The 16,156-nt window shown below is 39.9% G+C and overlaps 1 protein-coding gene across 4 annotated transcripts in view; it reads right to left on the reverse strand.

The window, feature by feature from the left end:
• Positions 1–3,023: 3,023 nt before the first annotated feature.
• Positions 3,024–16,156, reverse strand: part of rgr (retinal G protein coupled receptor) — an 86,768-nt gene continuing 73,635 nt past the window's right edge. For all 4 annotated transcript variants that reach the window (XM_062975815.1, XM_062975816.1, XM_016995001.2 and 1 more), the window contains 4 exons: positions 11,842–11,995; positions 9,186–9,303; positions 6,413–6,526; positions 3,024–3,918 (listed from right to left, as the gene is read on the reverse strand). In XM_062975815.1, the coding sequence (XP_062831885.1) occupies positions 3,775–3,918; positions 6,413–6,526; positions 9,186–9,303; positions 11,842–11,995 (530 nt within the window). In that variant the 3' untranslated portion in view covers positions 3,024–3,774. The remainder of the gene's footprint in view (positions 3,919–6,412; positions 6,527–9,185; positions 9,304–11,841; positions 11,996–16,156) is intronic.

Here is a 16,156-nt window from a genome sequence, read left to right on the forward strand (position 1 = left end):
TGTTTCTTTTTTACCATTCATGCATCCAACAATTATAGTCCCATAAATTGGAATAATGAGCTTGAGTTGTTATGAAGAGCTGCAGGATTCATTTTGACACTTTCAAAAGAAGGGAAATGGTCTGGAAACCAAGTTGTTTGGAAAAGATGAGGAACATGGGTGTGTTTAGTTTGAAGAAGGGGAGATTGAGAAGCAACATAGCTGTATTTGGATATCTGAAGGGATGTCATGTGAAAAATGGGACAAGGTTGTTTCTGAAGCTACAAAGAATAACAGTTGAACCAGTGGATTTAAATACAAGAAAAGAAACTCCATGTTAAGAGCTGCTTGATAGCAAGATGTATTCAACAGTGGAACAGACTGCCTCAGAGAGTAGTTGACCTTCCTTATTTGGAAGTCTTTAAATAGAGTCTGGACAGGTATGAATTACTTAGTATGTATTCCTATATAGCAGAGGATTGAACTAAATGCCTATTACAGTCTCTTTTAACTCTGTGATACTGTCTGATCTGAAACCCACACTGTGCCCATGATTGCATCACCCCTTTATCATCCGCATTTAGTTTTATAGACTTTCAGAAGGTAATGGACTCTCCACCATTGGAAGTTTTTAAACAGAGATTAGATGGTTACCTCTCAGGGGTACTTTAAGCAGTAAATGATTGGCAATAGGATGTCCCTTGATATCTCTTCCAGATCTGTTTTCTGTATAAAACCCAGAGTAGTTGTTTTATACAGAAAACTATAATGTAGATTTTCATTCTTCTGTTGTCTGAATGATAGTGAACAATCTTCAGCAAGCTGAGGAGAGTAAAACTGAACTATCCAGGAGATAAAAACTGGATGCCTTGAGTGTTTTTTTTCCTAATGGATAGGGTGCCATGATATAGGTTTTAATCATAGATAGCATAAACCATGGTTTGTTATGGAGTCAAATTATGTGATATGATTATAATTTGCTGGACCACAGTGATCAATCTGCATCACGGGCTTTATATATTGCCTGCAAATTCCCTAAATGTCAATCTTCATTTGGCTAATCTTAATTTAGTTCATTCTCAGGTCCTGTTAGGGAATTTTGAGCCCTTTTCAGTGATTTTTAAAAACAACTGTTTTTTCAGGAAGTTTTTTAAACAGGCATCTGTTGAGAGTGCTTTTAAGAGTGTGTTTCTGGATGTTAGTCTTTTCATTCTCACATAGAGCAGTCAAAATGCTTGTGGTGTCCATATGAAAGCACACATTTTCACCCCATTTCAGCTACAGCATCACACCACAGTTGATGCTAAACATTAGGGCTGTGCAAAAAATCATAAAAGGGTCATAAATCATAAGTGTTAAATTAAATCCATACGACCCAGTTTATGACCTCCAGGGCCACTCCCCGTCAAACACAAATGAATCAAAACACCCACCTCCAAGTTTTCATAAAGAAGGTGTTTTGTATGTCCTCTCTCTCTCTGTCCCCTCTCTCTACTTGTGCACTTGTGGCAGGGGAAGGGCTCCTTTTTTCTCTTCCTCCCCTTTCTCCTACTCTCCATTGGTCTCCTCCTCATGGCGAGCCATGCACCTGCCGGAGGAGGAGGCCCTGGCAAGGGCTGCAAGCAGTTCCTGCCCCGCACTGGGCCTGGGGCGAGCCACATGCCTGATAGGGGAGGGCCTGTGGCCTTTGACAGGGCCTCATCTTCCAACAGGTGCATGGCTTGCTGTGAGGGGGAGGTCGATGGAGAGTGGAAGAGACAGAGAGTCCTCCCCTTCCTCCAGGCTGGTACTCTCACACCAGAGGCCTTCGACAGGCTCTCCTCTCCTGGTCAGGCATGAGGCTCCCCCCGGACCAGTGCAGGGAAGGGTCTGCTCATGTAAGGCCAGGTGGTGGACAGAGAATATCTACCCCAAGCCCCGTGGGGCTTCCTCCTCCACCAGGTATAGCTTAGCTCTTGTAGCTTTTTTAATAACAAAAGGAAAAAATAATGAATATCTCATCACTTTGTATTAGATACAACCTGGACCCCTTAGGAATTGTTCAAATCACTTTAGAATCAAACCAGGGGCCGCACAAATTTTGTAAATACAGATGAAGTGGATTTTTGGAGTCGTGCACACCTCTACTAATCAAGGTCCAGAGATTTCATATTTTCAATTTTTCTTTCCCTTTCAACTCAGCATTCTGAGGCAGAATTTAACTTCTATCTCTATGCTGCAGCAACTTTTTGAGGTTGAACGATGACCCCAGCTCATGTGTGAGAGTTTATATATGCCCTAACCATGAAAAACCATATTTGGTGGAAATTATGATTTGGTATCTCATTTTGGTATCCTTGCACAATTCTTGCTTTGTAAGTTGCTTTAACACACTTTTCCCCTGGTGGCGGTGCAGTGTGTTAAAGCGCTGAGCTGCTGAATTTGCAGACCGAAAGGTCCCAGGTTCAAATCCCGGGAGCGGCTTGAGCACCCACTGTTAGCCCCAGCTCCTGCCAACCTAGCAGTTCAAAAACATGCAAATGTGAGTAGATCAATAGGTACCGCTCCGGCGGGAAGGTAAGGGCGCTCCATGCAGTCATGCCAGCCACATGACCTTGGAGGTGTCTATGGACAACGCCGGCTCTTCGGCTTCGAAATAGAGATGAGCACCAGCCCCCAGAGTCAGTCACGTCTGGACTTAACGTCAGGGGAAAACCTTTACCTTACCCAAGTTGCTCCCATTAGAGAAGTGAGAGCAGGTCTTATGGATGTATCTTTCAGACCCTGCATCAAAAGGAATATTTTCAATTTTGGGGAAAGAGGCAAGGGGAGGGATGCCATGTCTCAGAACATCAGAAGAAAACAAAACAGTCCCATACATAATTAGACTCCATTACATAGCAACATATTCATGGAGATTACTATGCTGAGAAGCACTATATCTCTGTAAGACATGAGATAGTATGCACTTATCTGGCATTGCTTGCTTTTGAAATATCCAGTTCAGCACCAGTTGTCAGTTGAAATAAATGGTACACACCAAGGAGCAATATATCTCAAGAATATCCTACTTTAACCAGCATCCATTTAATGCAAATGGAAAGCACAGGCACAAACATATGGCATAACAATACTGGATAACTGCTTTAATCTCTCAATAACCCAGAAATGCCATATGTACACATCAAATGGAAATCCATTCTAGCCGCTCTTACCATATTCTCTTGGTTTTTCATTTTCTACTGTTTGTTTTCTGACATTTGCCCAGTTTGTCTACCCTTCCCCCTGCCAAAGGCACTTCACAAGTTCCAATTTATTTGCTGTGACACATAAAATGAGTCTAACATGGGCTTACAAAGGGTGAAGGCAGCTTATTTGACAAATAACACATGACAGGTTGAAAGACAACTGCAACAGTTATATTTGCATGGCATCCTTTCAACACTACACTAATTGCTGGCAGATGATGCAAAACCAAAAAATCTTTCCAGTGTAGAACCATAGTTAATTAAGTTAAAGAAAATGCACATGGCTTCTACTACTGGTTACTTTTGGCTGTGTTATGCCTGCCTCAATTGAGAGCCATTTCACCCATGACGTAATAGCAAACCTGAATTGAACACTGTGTCTACACTACACAGGAAGCTGCAGCCAATGCAGGTTGCTTACTAAATTTACCTGTAAGATATCATGATTAAAAATATCCATTCACATGTTATCTTTTAAAATGTACACTTGGAAAAAAAAACAAAGCCCACACAACTAAGTTAAAGAATGTCAAGTGTGAACACACGCTGAGCTGAATGGGGTCACAAGTTACTTAGTTTTGTTATCGACTTCCGCTTTCTCGATCTTCTGTCCTGTGAGGAACTGCCATATTCCCCCTTGGTAGTTTTCATTCCCCAGGGCATAGATTAAGGCATTCGCCGCTGGTGAAGATTTGGCAATTACAGCAGGAATCTGTTAGGAAGCACATTTGTTAGCATAAGATTAGTATGGGGTCCTGCTTTCTCTATGAGAGTTTTAGAAAAAAATGAACTGCAGTGGTTTGGGTGGGATTCTGGGCTGCAAGTGATTTTTAACACTCACTGGATGATCTTGAGTATATCATACACTGTTATTCTCAGGAAAACCCCATGACAGGTTCACCTTAGGGTTGCCATGAGTCAGAAATGACTGGAAGGCATACAATAACAACCATATTCTTGAATATGGTCTGATGAACCAGCAATATTGGCTTTCCCATTGACCTATGTAAGTTGAATCACAATTAAAAGGCCACAGAAATTAGGGGGATTAGGAATACCAGAATTAAAAACCTATTATGAGACGCATATAATAAAGGGAGTGTTTAGGCTGCTCTCGGAACCTAAATTAATCTGGCGGGAACTGGAAGGAAAGTGTTGGCAAAGAGATTATGGGGATATGTTTTTCTTGTCAAAAACTGACAAAGTAATTAAGGGGTGTAAAAACAACCTGGCTAAGGAGGTTATGGAGACATGGGCTAAGTTAAGAAACAAGATATTTCCAGGAGTTTCTCCTCTAACCCCAGTAGTCCTACTGCAAAATTTTCCAGAAGATTTGAGAATTAAACTTAAGAATATAAAAATTAGAGGAGGTGGAAACTGCTCTTTCTTGGAAGGAATGGATACAAAATTCAAGAGGCAACTTTAATAAGTTAGAACAACAAGGTGTCCTGAATTGGTTTGAGAGGCAACAGCTATATAATTGGAAAAAGGATTGGTTAGGTAAAAATCCCAGATGTAGAGAGCTGAATAAATATGAAGAATGGCTAAGCAAACTTAAAAATCAAGAAACTTCAGGGAAAGGACTAATTGGGAAAATATACAATGGATTAATAGGGGAAGAAATAGGGCTGAAGCTATTAGAAAAGGTCTGGGAAGGAGACCTAGGCCCCCTGACGGATCTCAATTGGAAAAGGGTTCTAAAGTGGAGAATGGTTAAGAATTTGTCAATAAGATTAAAAGAAAATGTATACAAAGTCATATGGAGATGGTATACCACACCGGTTAAGCTACACCAGATGGATAAAAAACAAAGTAACCTCTGTTGGAGATGTGGCATACATAAATGGACATATTTTCATTTATGGTGGGAATGTCCCCAGGTGAAGAGTTTTTAGAATAACATATTTATAGAAATCAGTAAGATTATAGGTTTTAAACATCACTCCAGATGCGAGGTTAGCATTATTCATGGACGCCACAAAGTTGAATTTAGAAATGGAAAAGAAAGAACGAAGATAAAATGTTTTTTTATTTAAGTACAGCAGCAAGATTAACAATTGCAAAGATCTGGAAAGGAAAAAGGCTTCCAACCCCTGAAGAATGGATAATGAGAATACTGGATATAGTACAAATGGACAAATTAACACAAAAAATAAGAGAAGGGAAAAACAAAATAGACTGGACAAACTTTATAAAATTCCTAACAAAAAGAAGAATGGATTTCATGATAGACCTGTCTAATATATAAAGCAGTTTAAATGGAATGTATAAAGACAAAATTAACGAAAGAGACAACTCTGAAGTCAAGATGGGAAGTATAACCCGGTTTCCCCCCCCCCCCTTTTTTTCTCCCCCCCCTTGATACTTTCCCACTTTCCTACTGATGTATTGTTCCACCACTTTCAATGTATCATGCTTCACTATAAAATAAATAAAAATTATTCACCAAAAAAAGAAGAAGAAAGAATTGGTGATTATTTTAATCACAGTGGCGAAACTTATAATTGCAAGGAATTGGAAGGTAGTAACCAATCTCACACTGGAAGCATGGTATGGGGAGGTATGGAATGTAGCTCTAAATGATAAATTATCAATGGAAATGAGGGTGTTCAGGGGGGAAATTAATAGATCTGATTTTGATTTATACTGGTCAGTTTTTATTAAATATGTTCTAGAAAGTGAAAAAGGAAAACAATGCAACCTTGTTGGTCAGGAATTTTGGATATGACATTGCTTTAATGGTTGAATTATAAATTTTATGGTAAATGAAATGATACTTGTTCAGGCCTTGGTGGTGGGGTTGTTGTTTTGTGTTCTATTTCACTGTAAGTTATTAATGTATGTAAATAAAATTAATATTAAAAAAGAATAAAAAGGTAAGCTCACAGGTGCTGCCCAAATAAATTCTAAAATCCATCAACCAATCCTGCACATACTGCTTGAAAATATATGTTAAAAAGCCAGAAAGCAAACCTTGATTTTGCCATTTTATATAAGGGACACAATTGTACTACACTATTGTATATAATGGGACTTGAGCATCCATGGATTATGGTATCCATGGGGGGTCCAGGAACTGAACCTGAACAGATGCCAAGGACCCACTGTACAGAAAGAAGAAGACAGAAAAACAGCAGCATATTTTGAGAAAAAAACTGAGAAAGTGAAGGACAGCCAGAGCACTATATCAATTTTTTTTTACATACCATTAAGATTTTTGGTGAGATGAAAGTCACACTTTCAACTGCAGCATAGAAGCATAAAAATGAGTAAGGACCCCAGCAAATGACCAAAGATTTCACTGGCAAACCTGTATTGAACTGGAAAAAACGAGAACAAAGAATGTTGTCAGTACCTAGTCATAAGCCATATAAAATGTCAGGAGAGACACAATAAACTAATCATTTTGTTGCTTTGTGCAAAACTAATCATTAAGATTTAGGTAAAATAAATACTACCTCCATTACATCTTTTGCTGATATTTGTTTCCAAATAATACAACCATGTTCAACCTAATGCCTTCCAGATAAGTTAGACTGTATCATCCCCAGCAGTAGGAAGAACATTACAATGGGAAAGCCTGATAAAATAGAACTAATAATGCTTGTAATAATGTTGGGCCGACTAATATTTTTTAAATTATGCATTCCAGACTGAATGAGGAATATATTTCTCTTCTTGGATACTAGATCTCATCAACTCCAACCAGCATGGCCAGGGATGATGGGGGCTGTGGTTCAACACATCATAGGTTCCTTTTTTAATTATAATTTTTATTGTTTTTTAATTATAATTTTTGTTGTAGTTCCTTATTTCCAAATTCTAAGTTTCTCAGTGATGCCTTTTTCATCTTTACAGACTAAGAGTGTTCCTTTTTCACTCAAACTGCCTAGTTGAAAATACTTTTTAAAATTGTCATTGTTCAGCATCAGATTATATGCTGGGATCTCAAAACGGTTACTATACGCTCAATTCAAGAATGGAAAACAGAATGTTGGTGGACGGGAAAAAAGATGTAAAGATGGGCTTCAAGCTAACCTTAAAAACTGTGACATAGACACCAAGAACTGGGAAGCCCTGGCCCTCGAGTGTTCTAACTGGAGTTCAGCTGTTATCAACAGTGCTGTTGAATTTGAAGAGGCAAGGAATGGAGGGCAAAAGGGAGCAATGTGCCAAGAGGAATGTGCATCAAGCCAACCCTGGTTGAGAACATCTGATAATTGATGTCCTCACTGTGAAATAGCATGCAGTTCCAGAATAGATCTCTACAGTCACCTACGGACCCATCACCAAGACTCTGCACTTGGAAGGCAATCATATTTGGCCATGAGGGATCACCTATGATGGTGATGATATGCTGGGGTTCCTTCTCAATAACAACAACAACAACAATTTTATTTCTTACCCACCTCTCCTTGTGGCTCGAGGTGGGTTACAACATTGCTAAAACACATACTAATCTAAAACATTTTATAAAATACATAGGTTAAATCATATTTCTACAAAACACATATTAAAGTACACAGAACAAAGATTAAAACACAAGACACAAGTTTAAAATTCATGATTAAAATTGGCTGGGTAGGCCTGCCGGAAGAGATAGGTCTTCAGATGTGTTTTGAATTCCAACAGTTCATTTAGCTGTCAAATCTTTTCTGGCAGGTCATTTCATAGTCTTGAGGCGGCTGCTGAAAAGGTCCTCTGGGTGACTGTCGCCAATTGGTTTCTGGCAGGCTGGAGTAGCTACCCCCCAGAGGACCTAAGTGTTTGGGGGTCGATTGTATGGGAGAAAGTGATCCTGTAAGTAACCTGGACCCAAACCATGTAGGGCTTTTAAGGTCAAAACCAACACCTTGTACTTTGCCTGGAAACTAATTGGCAGCCAGTGGAGTGACTTTAATATGGGGATAATATGTTCACTTCTGGATGTTCCTGTAACCAACCTGGCTGCTGTATTTTGAATCAATTGGAGTTTTTGAACTTGGTACAAAGGTAGCCCAATCTAAAGTGCATTGTAGAAGTCCAACCTTGAGGTTACCAGTGCGTGCACTACCATCGTTAGATCCTCCAAATCTAGGAAGGAGCGCAGCTGGCATATCAACAGAAGCTGATAAGCACTCCTGACCATAAGCTCTCAAAGACTTTTCCCTACTAAAAGCTCTCCATTCTACACGTGAATGTGCTGCAATAAGGAAAACTGAGTAGCACATTGCTGGACTGCTACTATTATCAATTTAGCCAGCAGAGCCTACAGTGAGTGATTATCGAAATTGCAGTCAAAGATGGTCATCTAAGGAGTGAAATGGTGTTAGTCTTCCCATCTGAGGTCTTTCCAAAGTTATCTGAATCCTCTTGTCTTCAGACACTTGTCTTCTACTGCCTGTAAAATTGGGGGAGGTTCATCTCTCTCGGCCTAACAGAATGAGACCTGATATAGAGTCCACAATTGTCTATTTCCTCCCCCACCCAATTTAAATTCCAGTTCTCTTCAAGTTGTGTGTGTGTATATATATATATATATATATATATATATATATATATATATTATAAACGATGACAAATTATGTATGCTGCAAATCTTACTCTCTCATTCTCACTCTCTCTCCCCCCTCCCCCCCTCTCTATATATGTATGTATGTATTCATGTATAAATTGAAACATTTTTATGCCAAAAAAAGGATGGACCTTAAATTCATGGCTTAATTTGGTACTTCTGGCTGCTCTGGCCCTTTGAAATGCTTGCTAAAAAATGGTGGCAGGAGTAGCTCTTTGGAGGCTTCATGTCTGCATCAGAGAAAACAGAATACATGTGTGTTTCTTTCATGAAATCCAATATATATTCTCTGAGTGTCATGGCAGAGAGCATGGCAGATTATGCAACCAAACTCTATGAAGTTCCTTCCTGAATAAGCAAGGAAGCAGCATTCAAAGCTTTGTTCAGAAACATTAAAAGAAATATATTTTGGAAGGTTTTCTTACCTTGAACTGTCCAGTTTTCTTAAATTTGTGATCAATGGCTTGGTAGGCTGTTAGCATGATGAAAACCGGGATCATAAAGTGGAAAAGGGCCAGAGGAATAAGATATGTGATGTAGTTTCTGAGAGGGAAAGACACAGAAAGAAATGTTATTCTGAGTGGTTCTGCTCAACTACTGGCTGATCTTGGCAACAGTAACCACTGACAATAGAATTATAGAATCACAAAGCAGGAAGAAAGCACAAGGGCCATCCAGGCAACCTTCTGTCATGCAGGAATACACATCCAAAGCACCTTTGACACAATACCATCCAGTCTCTGTTTAAAACCTTCTAGAGAAAGAAATTCTACCACTCTCCGAGGCAGCATATCCCACTGCCGAACAATTCATATTGTCAGGAAATGTTCCAATCTTTAGGTAGAATCTCTTTTCCTAAAGCTTAAATCCATTCCTTTGTTTTCTAAGACCTTATAATAAAAACGAGGCAAAGCATCCTGCCTTGCCTGGTTTCCGTCTAGAAAAGAGGAAGCAGAAGGATGAATCTGCCACCCCACATGCAGCTCCCTCTCTGCAACTCTTTCCCCATCACATGGGGAAAGTGTCACCCTCTCAGGGAGGCTCCGTTCTGGCTCCATTGTGGGCAAGGCCTCCACTGGATGACACATAACGTCTTGCAATGTCAGATGTCAGGCTCTGTCTATTAGGACACTTTTTTCACCCCGTTGGATGAGGTCGCTAGTCTCATGAACATGAAAACATGTTCACTTCCTCCTCAACTTGACATTGTCTTAAACATTTAAACATGGTTATCATGTCACCTCTTAACCTTCTCTTCCCCAAGCTATACATACCCAGCTGCTTGTCATAGGTTTGGCTTCCAGACCTTTTACCATTTTGGTCACCCTTCTTTGGAGAATAAACTAAGACTTTCCAATCAATATATTTCATGTGGTTTTTGATTTGATTCCAGGATAAAAAAAAAAAACACAAGGCTTGACCATCACATAGTGACTTGCATGTGAAAATGAGCCATTTCCAACATCATTAGCTTATATTTCAGCCACAGGCTATTAAGTTGTGAATCAACAAAGTGGCGGTCATTTGCCTTCATGTGTTGCATTTAGAGGTCTAGAGTGAAAGCTTCTCAGACAGTTCAAACATGCAGGCTTTATAGTTTCTTTCCAAAACCATATGCTAAATCAGGGGTCCTCAAACTTTTAAAGCAGAGGGCCGTTCCACAATCCTTCAGACTGTGGAGGGGGCCGAATTATAATTTCGGAAATAAAATAACAAATTCCTATGCACACTGCACGTTGTATTTGTAGTGCAAAACAACAACAACAACAATGAAAGAACAATACAATATTTAAAAATGAAAACAATTTTAACCAACATAAACCTATCAGGATTTCAATGGGAAGTGTGGGCCTGCTTCTGGCCAATGAGGTAGTCGAGTTAAGTAGGATTGTTGTTGTTGTGTGCCTTCAAGTCATTTCAGACTTTGGGAGAGCCTAAGTCTAAAATTATTTATTTATTCCTTTACTACATTTATTTACTACATTTATATCCTGCCCTTCTCACCCCGAAGGGGACTCAGAGCAGTTGTATGTACATACAATATATTATATTATTAGCATAGCACAATATTAGCATTATGTATTACTATATTGAACTATACAACTATACTGTAATATTATATGTAATATATAATTAATATTATTATATGGTATTATTATTAGTATTATATTGTATAACATTATAATATTATTATCAATATTATATGTATATACAATATATTATATTATTTAAAATGATATAAAAATATTATATTATAAAACTAAGGGCGGGGGCCAAGTAAATAACCTTGAGGGCCACATCCGGCCCCCGGGCCTTAGTTTGGGGACCCCTGTGCTAAATGTTTCTCAAACACACAATAGAAAATCTGGGATGGAACATCTATCAATTTTAACCTGAAACAGGAATGGACCTGCAGTAAATGTTTTAGATGGAATCCACTTTGTTGAACAGTAAAACATGTTACCCCTAATGTTGTAATGGCAATATTAGTGGAAGAATGATCTAGCTTCTCCCAGGGAATGAATAAACAAAGTATAATTTTAAGACGTGCCAGCCATAGTGGCACAGAGGCAAGATGTTGCCAGCGCCCCTTCTAGCAGTCTTGTAGAAAGCCTGGCTGTTGTTACTTTACCCTCAAGTATACTCTAATTAGTATTGCCAGAGTGAAAACTGGAGATCGTTCCTGTAACCTTAGTTGTGGAAAAATGGAAAAATCAGGAAATGTTGCTTTTTAACGGTTTTACGTAACAATTAAAGGTCCTGGAGCCCTCTCTTGTTTTCACTTTGGTAATACTAAAGAACATCATTATATCATATGCAATGCATTGAACAGTTTTAATAGTTGTTAAAAATTGTTGCAAGGCCATCTGTATTTTGATAAGAAGTCTTTTGCTATAGGGTTTGATATAGATGCAAATAAGTTAAAACATGCCATCTACTCAAGGGAAGGTAATATTTGGTGTGAGGGCTTAAGTTGGTTTTCAGAAGATCAGAATCTGGCCTCTCTGGGTACCCAAATCATCCCTTCTTTCCAATCCTCTCCTCTCAGCTGCAGTCCCTGGTATTCCAGATCTCTCTCACCTGTCTCCTTTGGTGTAGTCCAATGTACAGCAGGTTCTTAGAGGTTCATAGTCATATTCGCCCCATCCCAGCAATGGCATTGCAGCCCAAAAGCCAGAAAAAAGCCATAGAAATATTGTCATGGGGATCACCGAACCCCACTGCAGCTTATTTCCTGTAAACGAGAGAAATGTCCCATGTACTTGGAATGGGAATTGACAAATAACAGCGAATGATAATATTTCATTGTAATTCGAAGTGACTGGAAATTTCTATAGGGTTCATAAATATTGGTTTCGTACACTAGCAAGACGGATTCCAGTGGCCACCCGTGGGAATCCATTTGCCAGAGTGCGAAAATGGAGAGAAGACTCCATTTTCAGGAGTTTTGTGTTACCCGACTCCTGATTGAAGAAAGAAGGGAGAAGTGGGAAGAATTTTTAATATTATTATAATATTTATTTATACCCCGCTTTATCTCTTCTGAAGGGGACTGAAAGCGGGTTAGCATAAATGCATTAGTACACAATTTAAAATATACAAATATACAAACATTAAACCAGAATTAAATATAAACAGTATTAAAAATTCAGTATAAAACCATTCAAACATGTTCAATGCATATTCAACGTTAAAACTACAACACCCTCTGAATTGATCTTAGCAACCTTCCTCTTTGAAAGCTTGTCTGGATAAAAAGATTTTAGCCTGCTGCCAGAAGGTCAGCAGGGAGGGGGGCATTCTGGCTTCCCTGGGCAGGGAGTTCCAGTGTCGAGGAGCAGCCACCAAGAAGTCCGGCTCTCTCTTTCCTACCAACCGTGCTTGCAATGGAGATGGGACAATGAGAAGGGCCCCTCCTGAAGATCTCAGGGGCTCGTCAGGTTTGTACAAGGGGATGTGGTCAGCCATAGCCTGGACCTGAACCATCTACATCTTTAAAGGTCATAACCAGCACTTTGAATTATGTCTGGAAACAGACTGGCAAACAGTGGAGCTGCTTCAACAGGTGGGTTGTCTGTACCCTTTACCCAGTGAGCAGCTTGGCTGCAGCTCTTTGGACCAACTGAAGTTTCCAAGTACTGTTCAGAGGCAGCCACACAAAGAGCACATTACTGTAATCTAGCGCCACCATGGCCATATCTGGCTTCTCAAGAAACGGGTGCAGTTGGCACACAAGTTTTAATTGTACAAAGGCACTCTTGGCCACTGCAGATACGTGGGCCTCCAGGTTCAGTGCCAAGTCCAGGAGGACCCCCAAACCATGGAAGTGTGATCCCATTCAACACAGGCTGAATCCCTATTCACTGATCTCCCTTCCGACTGACCAGGGGTACCTCTGTCTTGTCTGGATTAAATTTCAATTTGTTTGTCCTCATCCAGTCCATTACTGATGAGAGACACTGGTTTATGGTCAGGGCAGCTTCCTTGGCTTTAGGTGGAAAGGAGTAGTAGAGTTGGGGGTCATCTGCATATAGGTGGTACCGCACTCCAAAACTCCAGATTACTGCTCCCAGTGGTTTCATGTATATGTTAAACAGCATGAGGGAGAAAATGGAACCCTGAGGAACCCTACAGGTCAACAGCCAGGGGTTTGAACACGAGTCCTCCAGCACCACCTTCTGGGTATGGCCCTCTAGGAAGGACCAGAGCCACTGTAAGACAGCAACAGGGAAAGGACGTGGAGGGCAGGCCATCACCAAAGATGAACCTTGCTGGGGTAAGATTCTTCTAAATACTTTCCTCTGCTTCTCTCCTACCTGTGGGATAAAGTCCATAGAGTCTGATTTTTAGATGATTGGCTATGATTATCTGTGGTTTAGACTTTATTTTGAGGGTTGATATACACACATGATAAATACTTAAAAACAGTCAGCAGTTTTTAGGAAAATAAGTACTAATGACTGTACATCTTATATTGAAATAATCTTGGGTCACAAGCTTGTAAAGCAGCTTTTCTTCAATGAAAGCACTACTGTTGCTTTTCTTTAAAAAAGCTAAAAATGCAAAATGAAACACTGTTAGTGCCTGAATAGATAGGATTTCTTTAGCTGTTATCCACAAGTAATGAGAGGTCACTTTTTTTGAGAGGAACAATTCAATGGGAAAGAGCTTCACGTTCTGGTCTTTCTCAAAGTCTAGTGATTTAGATATCAGTATAGAGTCTTTCATAGAAAAAAGGATCTGAATCAGGTTTGGTAATATTTAAAACAGTGCTGGGACACCATTAGATCTTCAGATTTGTTGACTATGACTTCTTCAATTCTTTAACACTAGCTTAGCTAGGTGGGCTGATGGGAACTGTAAGCCAAGGTACCTTTAGGGCTTTTGAGCTCCTCTTCAAGTTCTTCATCTTCATTTAAAGAGAATGTCAACTAACTTTCACTGTACCAATGCAGAGTTAGTGGAAAGCTTTTAGAATATACCGTATATCATATGGATCAACAGAATACTAATGCCAAGCTGAACTTCTTGCTATGTAAAGTTAAATATATGATGTGAGAATTCTGTAGATAGGGATACTTGGTTTTTTCACATGTTAGAAAAAGCAGTTTTGGGATTGGGCCTGATCTGGAATAGGACCAAGGAATGCATGTGGGTTGGATCTAACCATTTGTACTAATGTCATGGTCTATATGCTACTGAGTACCCTTGAAGTTGTAGAAAGGAAAATTTCTAACCAAATTTGCAAACAGAACTTTAAAGGGCTCCTTTTCAGGCTACAGATTCCTTCAAAGAGTTACAGCTGGTAGTGACGTTTCTGAGCTCTACTTCTAAGGTGCATCTACACTGTAGAATTAATGCAGTTTGATGTCACCTTAATTGCTATTGCTCAAATGCTATGTGATCCTGGTAGTTATACATGATGAAGCACCAGCATTCATTGTCAGAAAAAGCTAAAGACCCTGTAAAACAGTGGTTCTCAACCTGGGGTTCCAGATGTTTTTGGCCTTCAACTCCCAGAAATCCTAACAGCTGGTAAACTGGCTGGGATTTCTGGGAGTTGTAGGCAAAAACGTCTGGGGACCCATAGGTTGAGAGCCACTGTTGTAAAACTACAGTTCTTCTTATTCCACATAGTCATGGGGTCAGTGGATTACACTTTGTTAAAACTAGGTTGAGTAATTCTTACAGCATTCCCCAAATGCTTTCCATTGTTCCCCTTGCCAACTCTAGCCATCAATTCAATCCCTATTTATGGAGTGAGGAAGCATGTGAGCCAGGGGTTATTGTGGGTAAGTTACAGGTCCATTGAATACATTATCTCAGATAATGGAATACCTCTTTGAAATCTGATATTTCCCCTTCCTGTTATATTGTTATTATTCAACTTTAAATTATATGCCTGCCTTCTATGGAAACCTGGGATTTGCAGTTTAGGGAGAACCCTTAAAAATTCTCAGCCAAAGAGCTTGAGCCTCACTAAACTACAAACTCTACAAATCCACAGGAGGCAGCCATAGCGGTTAAAGTGGAATAATGTGATATTGTCCTATGTTGGTCTTTTGGAGAAGATACAGAACACCCCTCTTTCTATTTGGCTCCTGTTAGGGAGCCCTTCCATTGCTAACCACAGTAAAGAAAAAATAAATCAACTAACACACAAAAGACCAAGTTAAATCAAATTCATCAAGTTCCTGTGATTTCAACTTCCATTGAAGCACACTGTAAACCCTCTCATTGAAGCAAATTGCCTTGAGAGTACTACATATGGGCCATGACTTGGGGGAAAGTTCCAGCTCTAGTCCCAGGCATTTCTAGGTATGACTGGAAGAAACAGATCCTCTTTCAATATATGAGTTAAATGTAGATAATCTATATCTATATATATATAATAAAAGTGAATGTTTGTATGCGAGTATGTATCAGCTTTTTGATTGGCCTGGCGGAATATGTGCCAGTGTTTTGATTGGCCCTGCGGAATATGGGTCAGCTTTCTGATTGGCTGGGCGGAATGTGCCAGCTTTCTGATTGGCCTCCACTTTCACAGGCCACTGGGACCGCTGAGGCAAAAACTACTACCAGCAGGCTTCATTCGGCCTACTCTGTCTCCTCAGAACGACGCTAGCTTTGGTACAGTTAACAGCCTTCGGCCTACACTTTGGTAATCAAAAACACCACTGCCACCACCCGGAAGGCCGGACCTGGACCAAACTTGACACACATAACCCCTACGACCCATGAACCCACTGACAACAGATGGACCCCTTTGGCCCCTCTGCTGACATGTTTAAGGCCTTCCAGGCTGGCCCCATGCTGCTAGGCCCAAAAGGAGGACGCCATCTTGCCTCAGCTTTCAACTTCTTTGTAAGGCTCTACTTTCTTCAAAAGACAGCAG

The sequence above is a fragment of the Anolis carolinensis genome, chromosome 3 (assembly GCF_035594765.1).
Source record: "Anolis carolinensis isolate JA03-04 chromosome 3, rAnoCar3.1.pri, whole genome shotgun sequence".
Taxonomy (NCBI): Eukaryota; Metazoa; Chordata; class Lepidosauria; order Squamata; family Dactyloidae; genus Anolis; species Anolis carolinensis.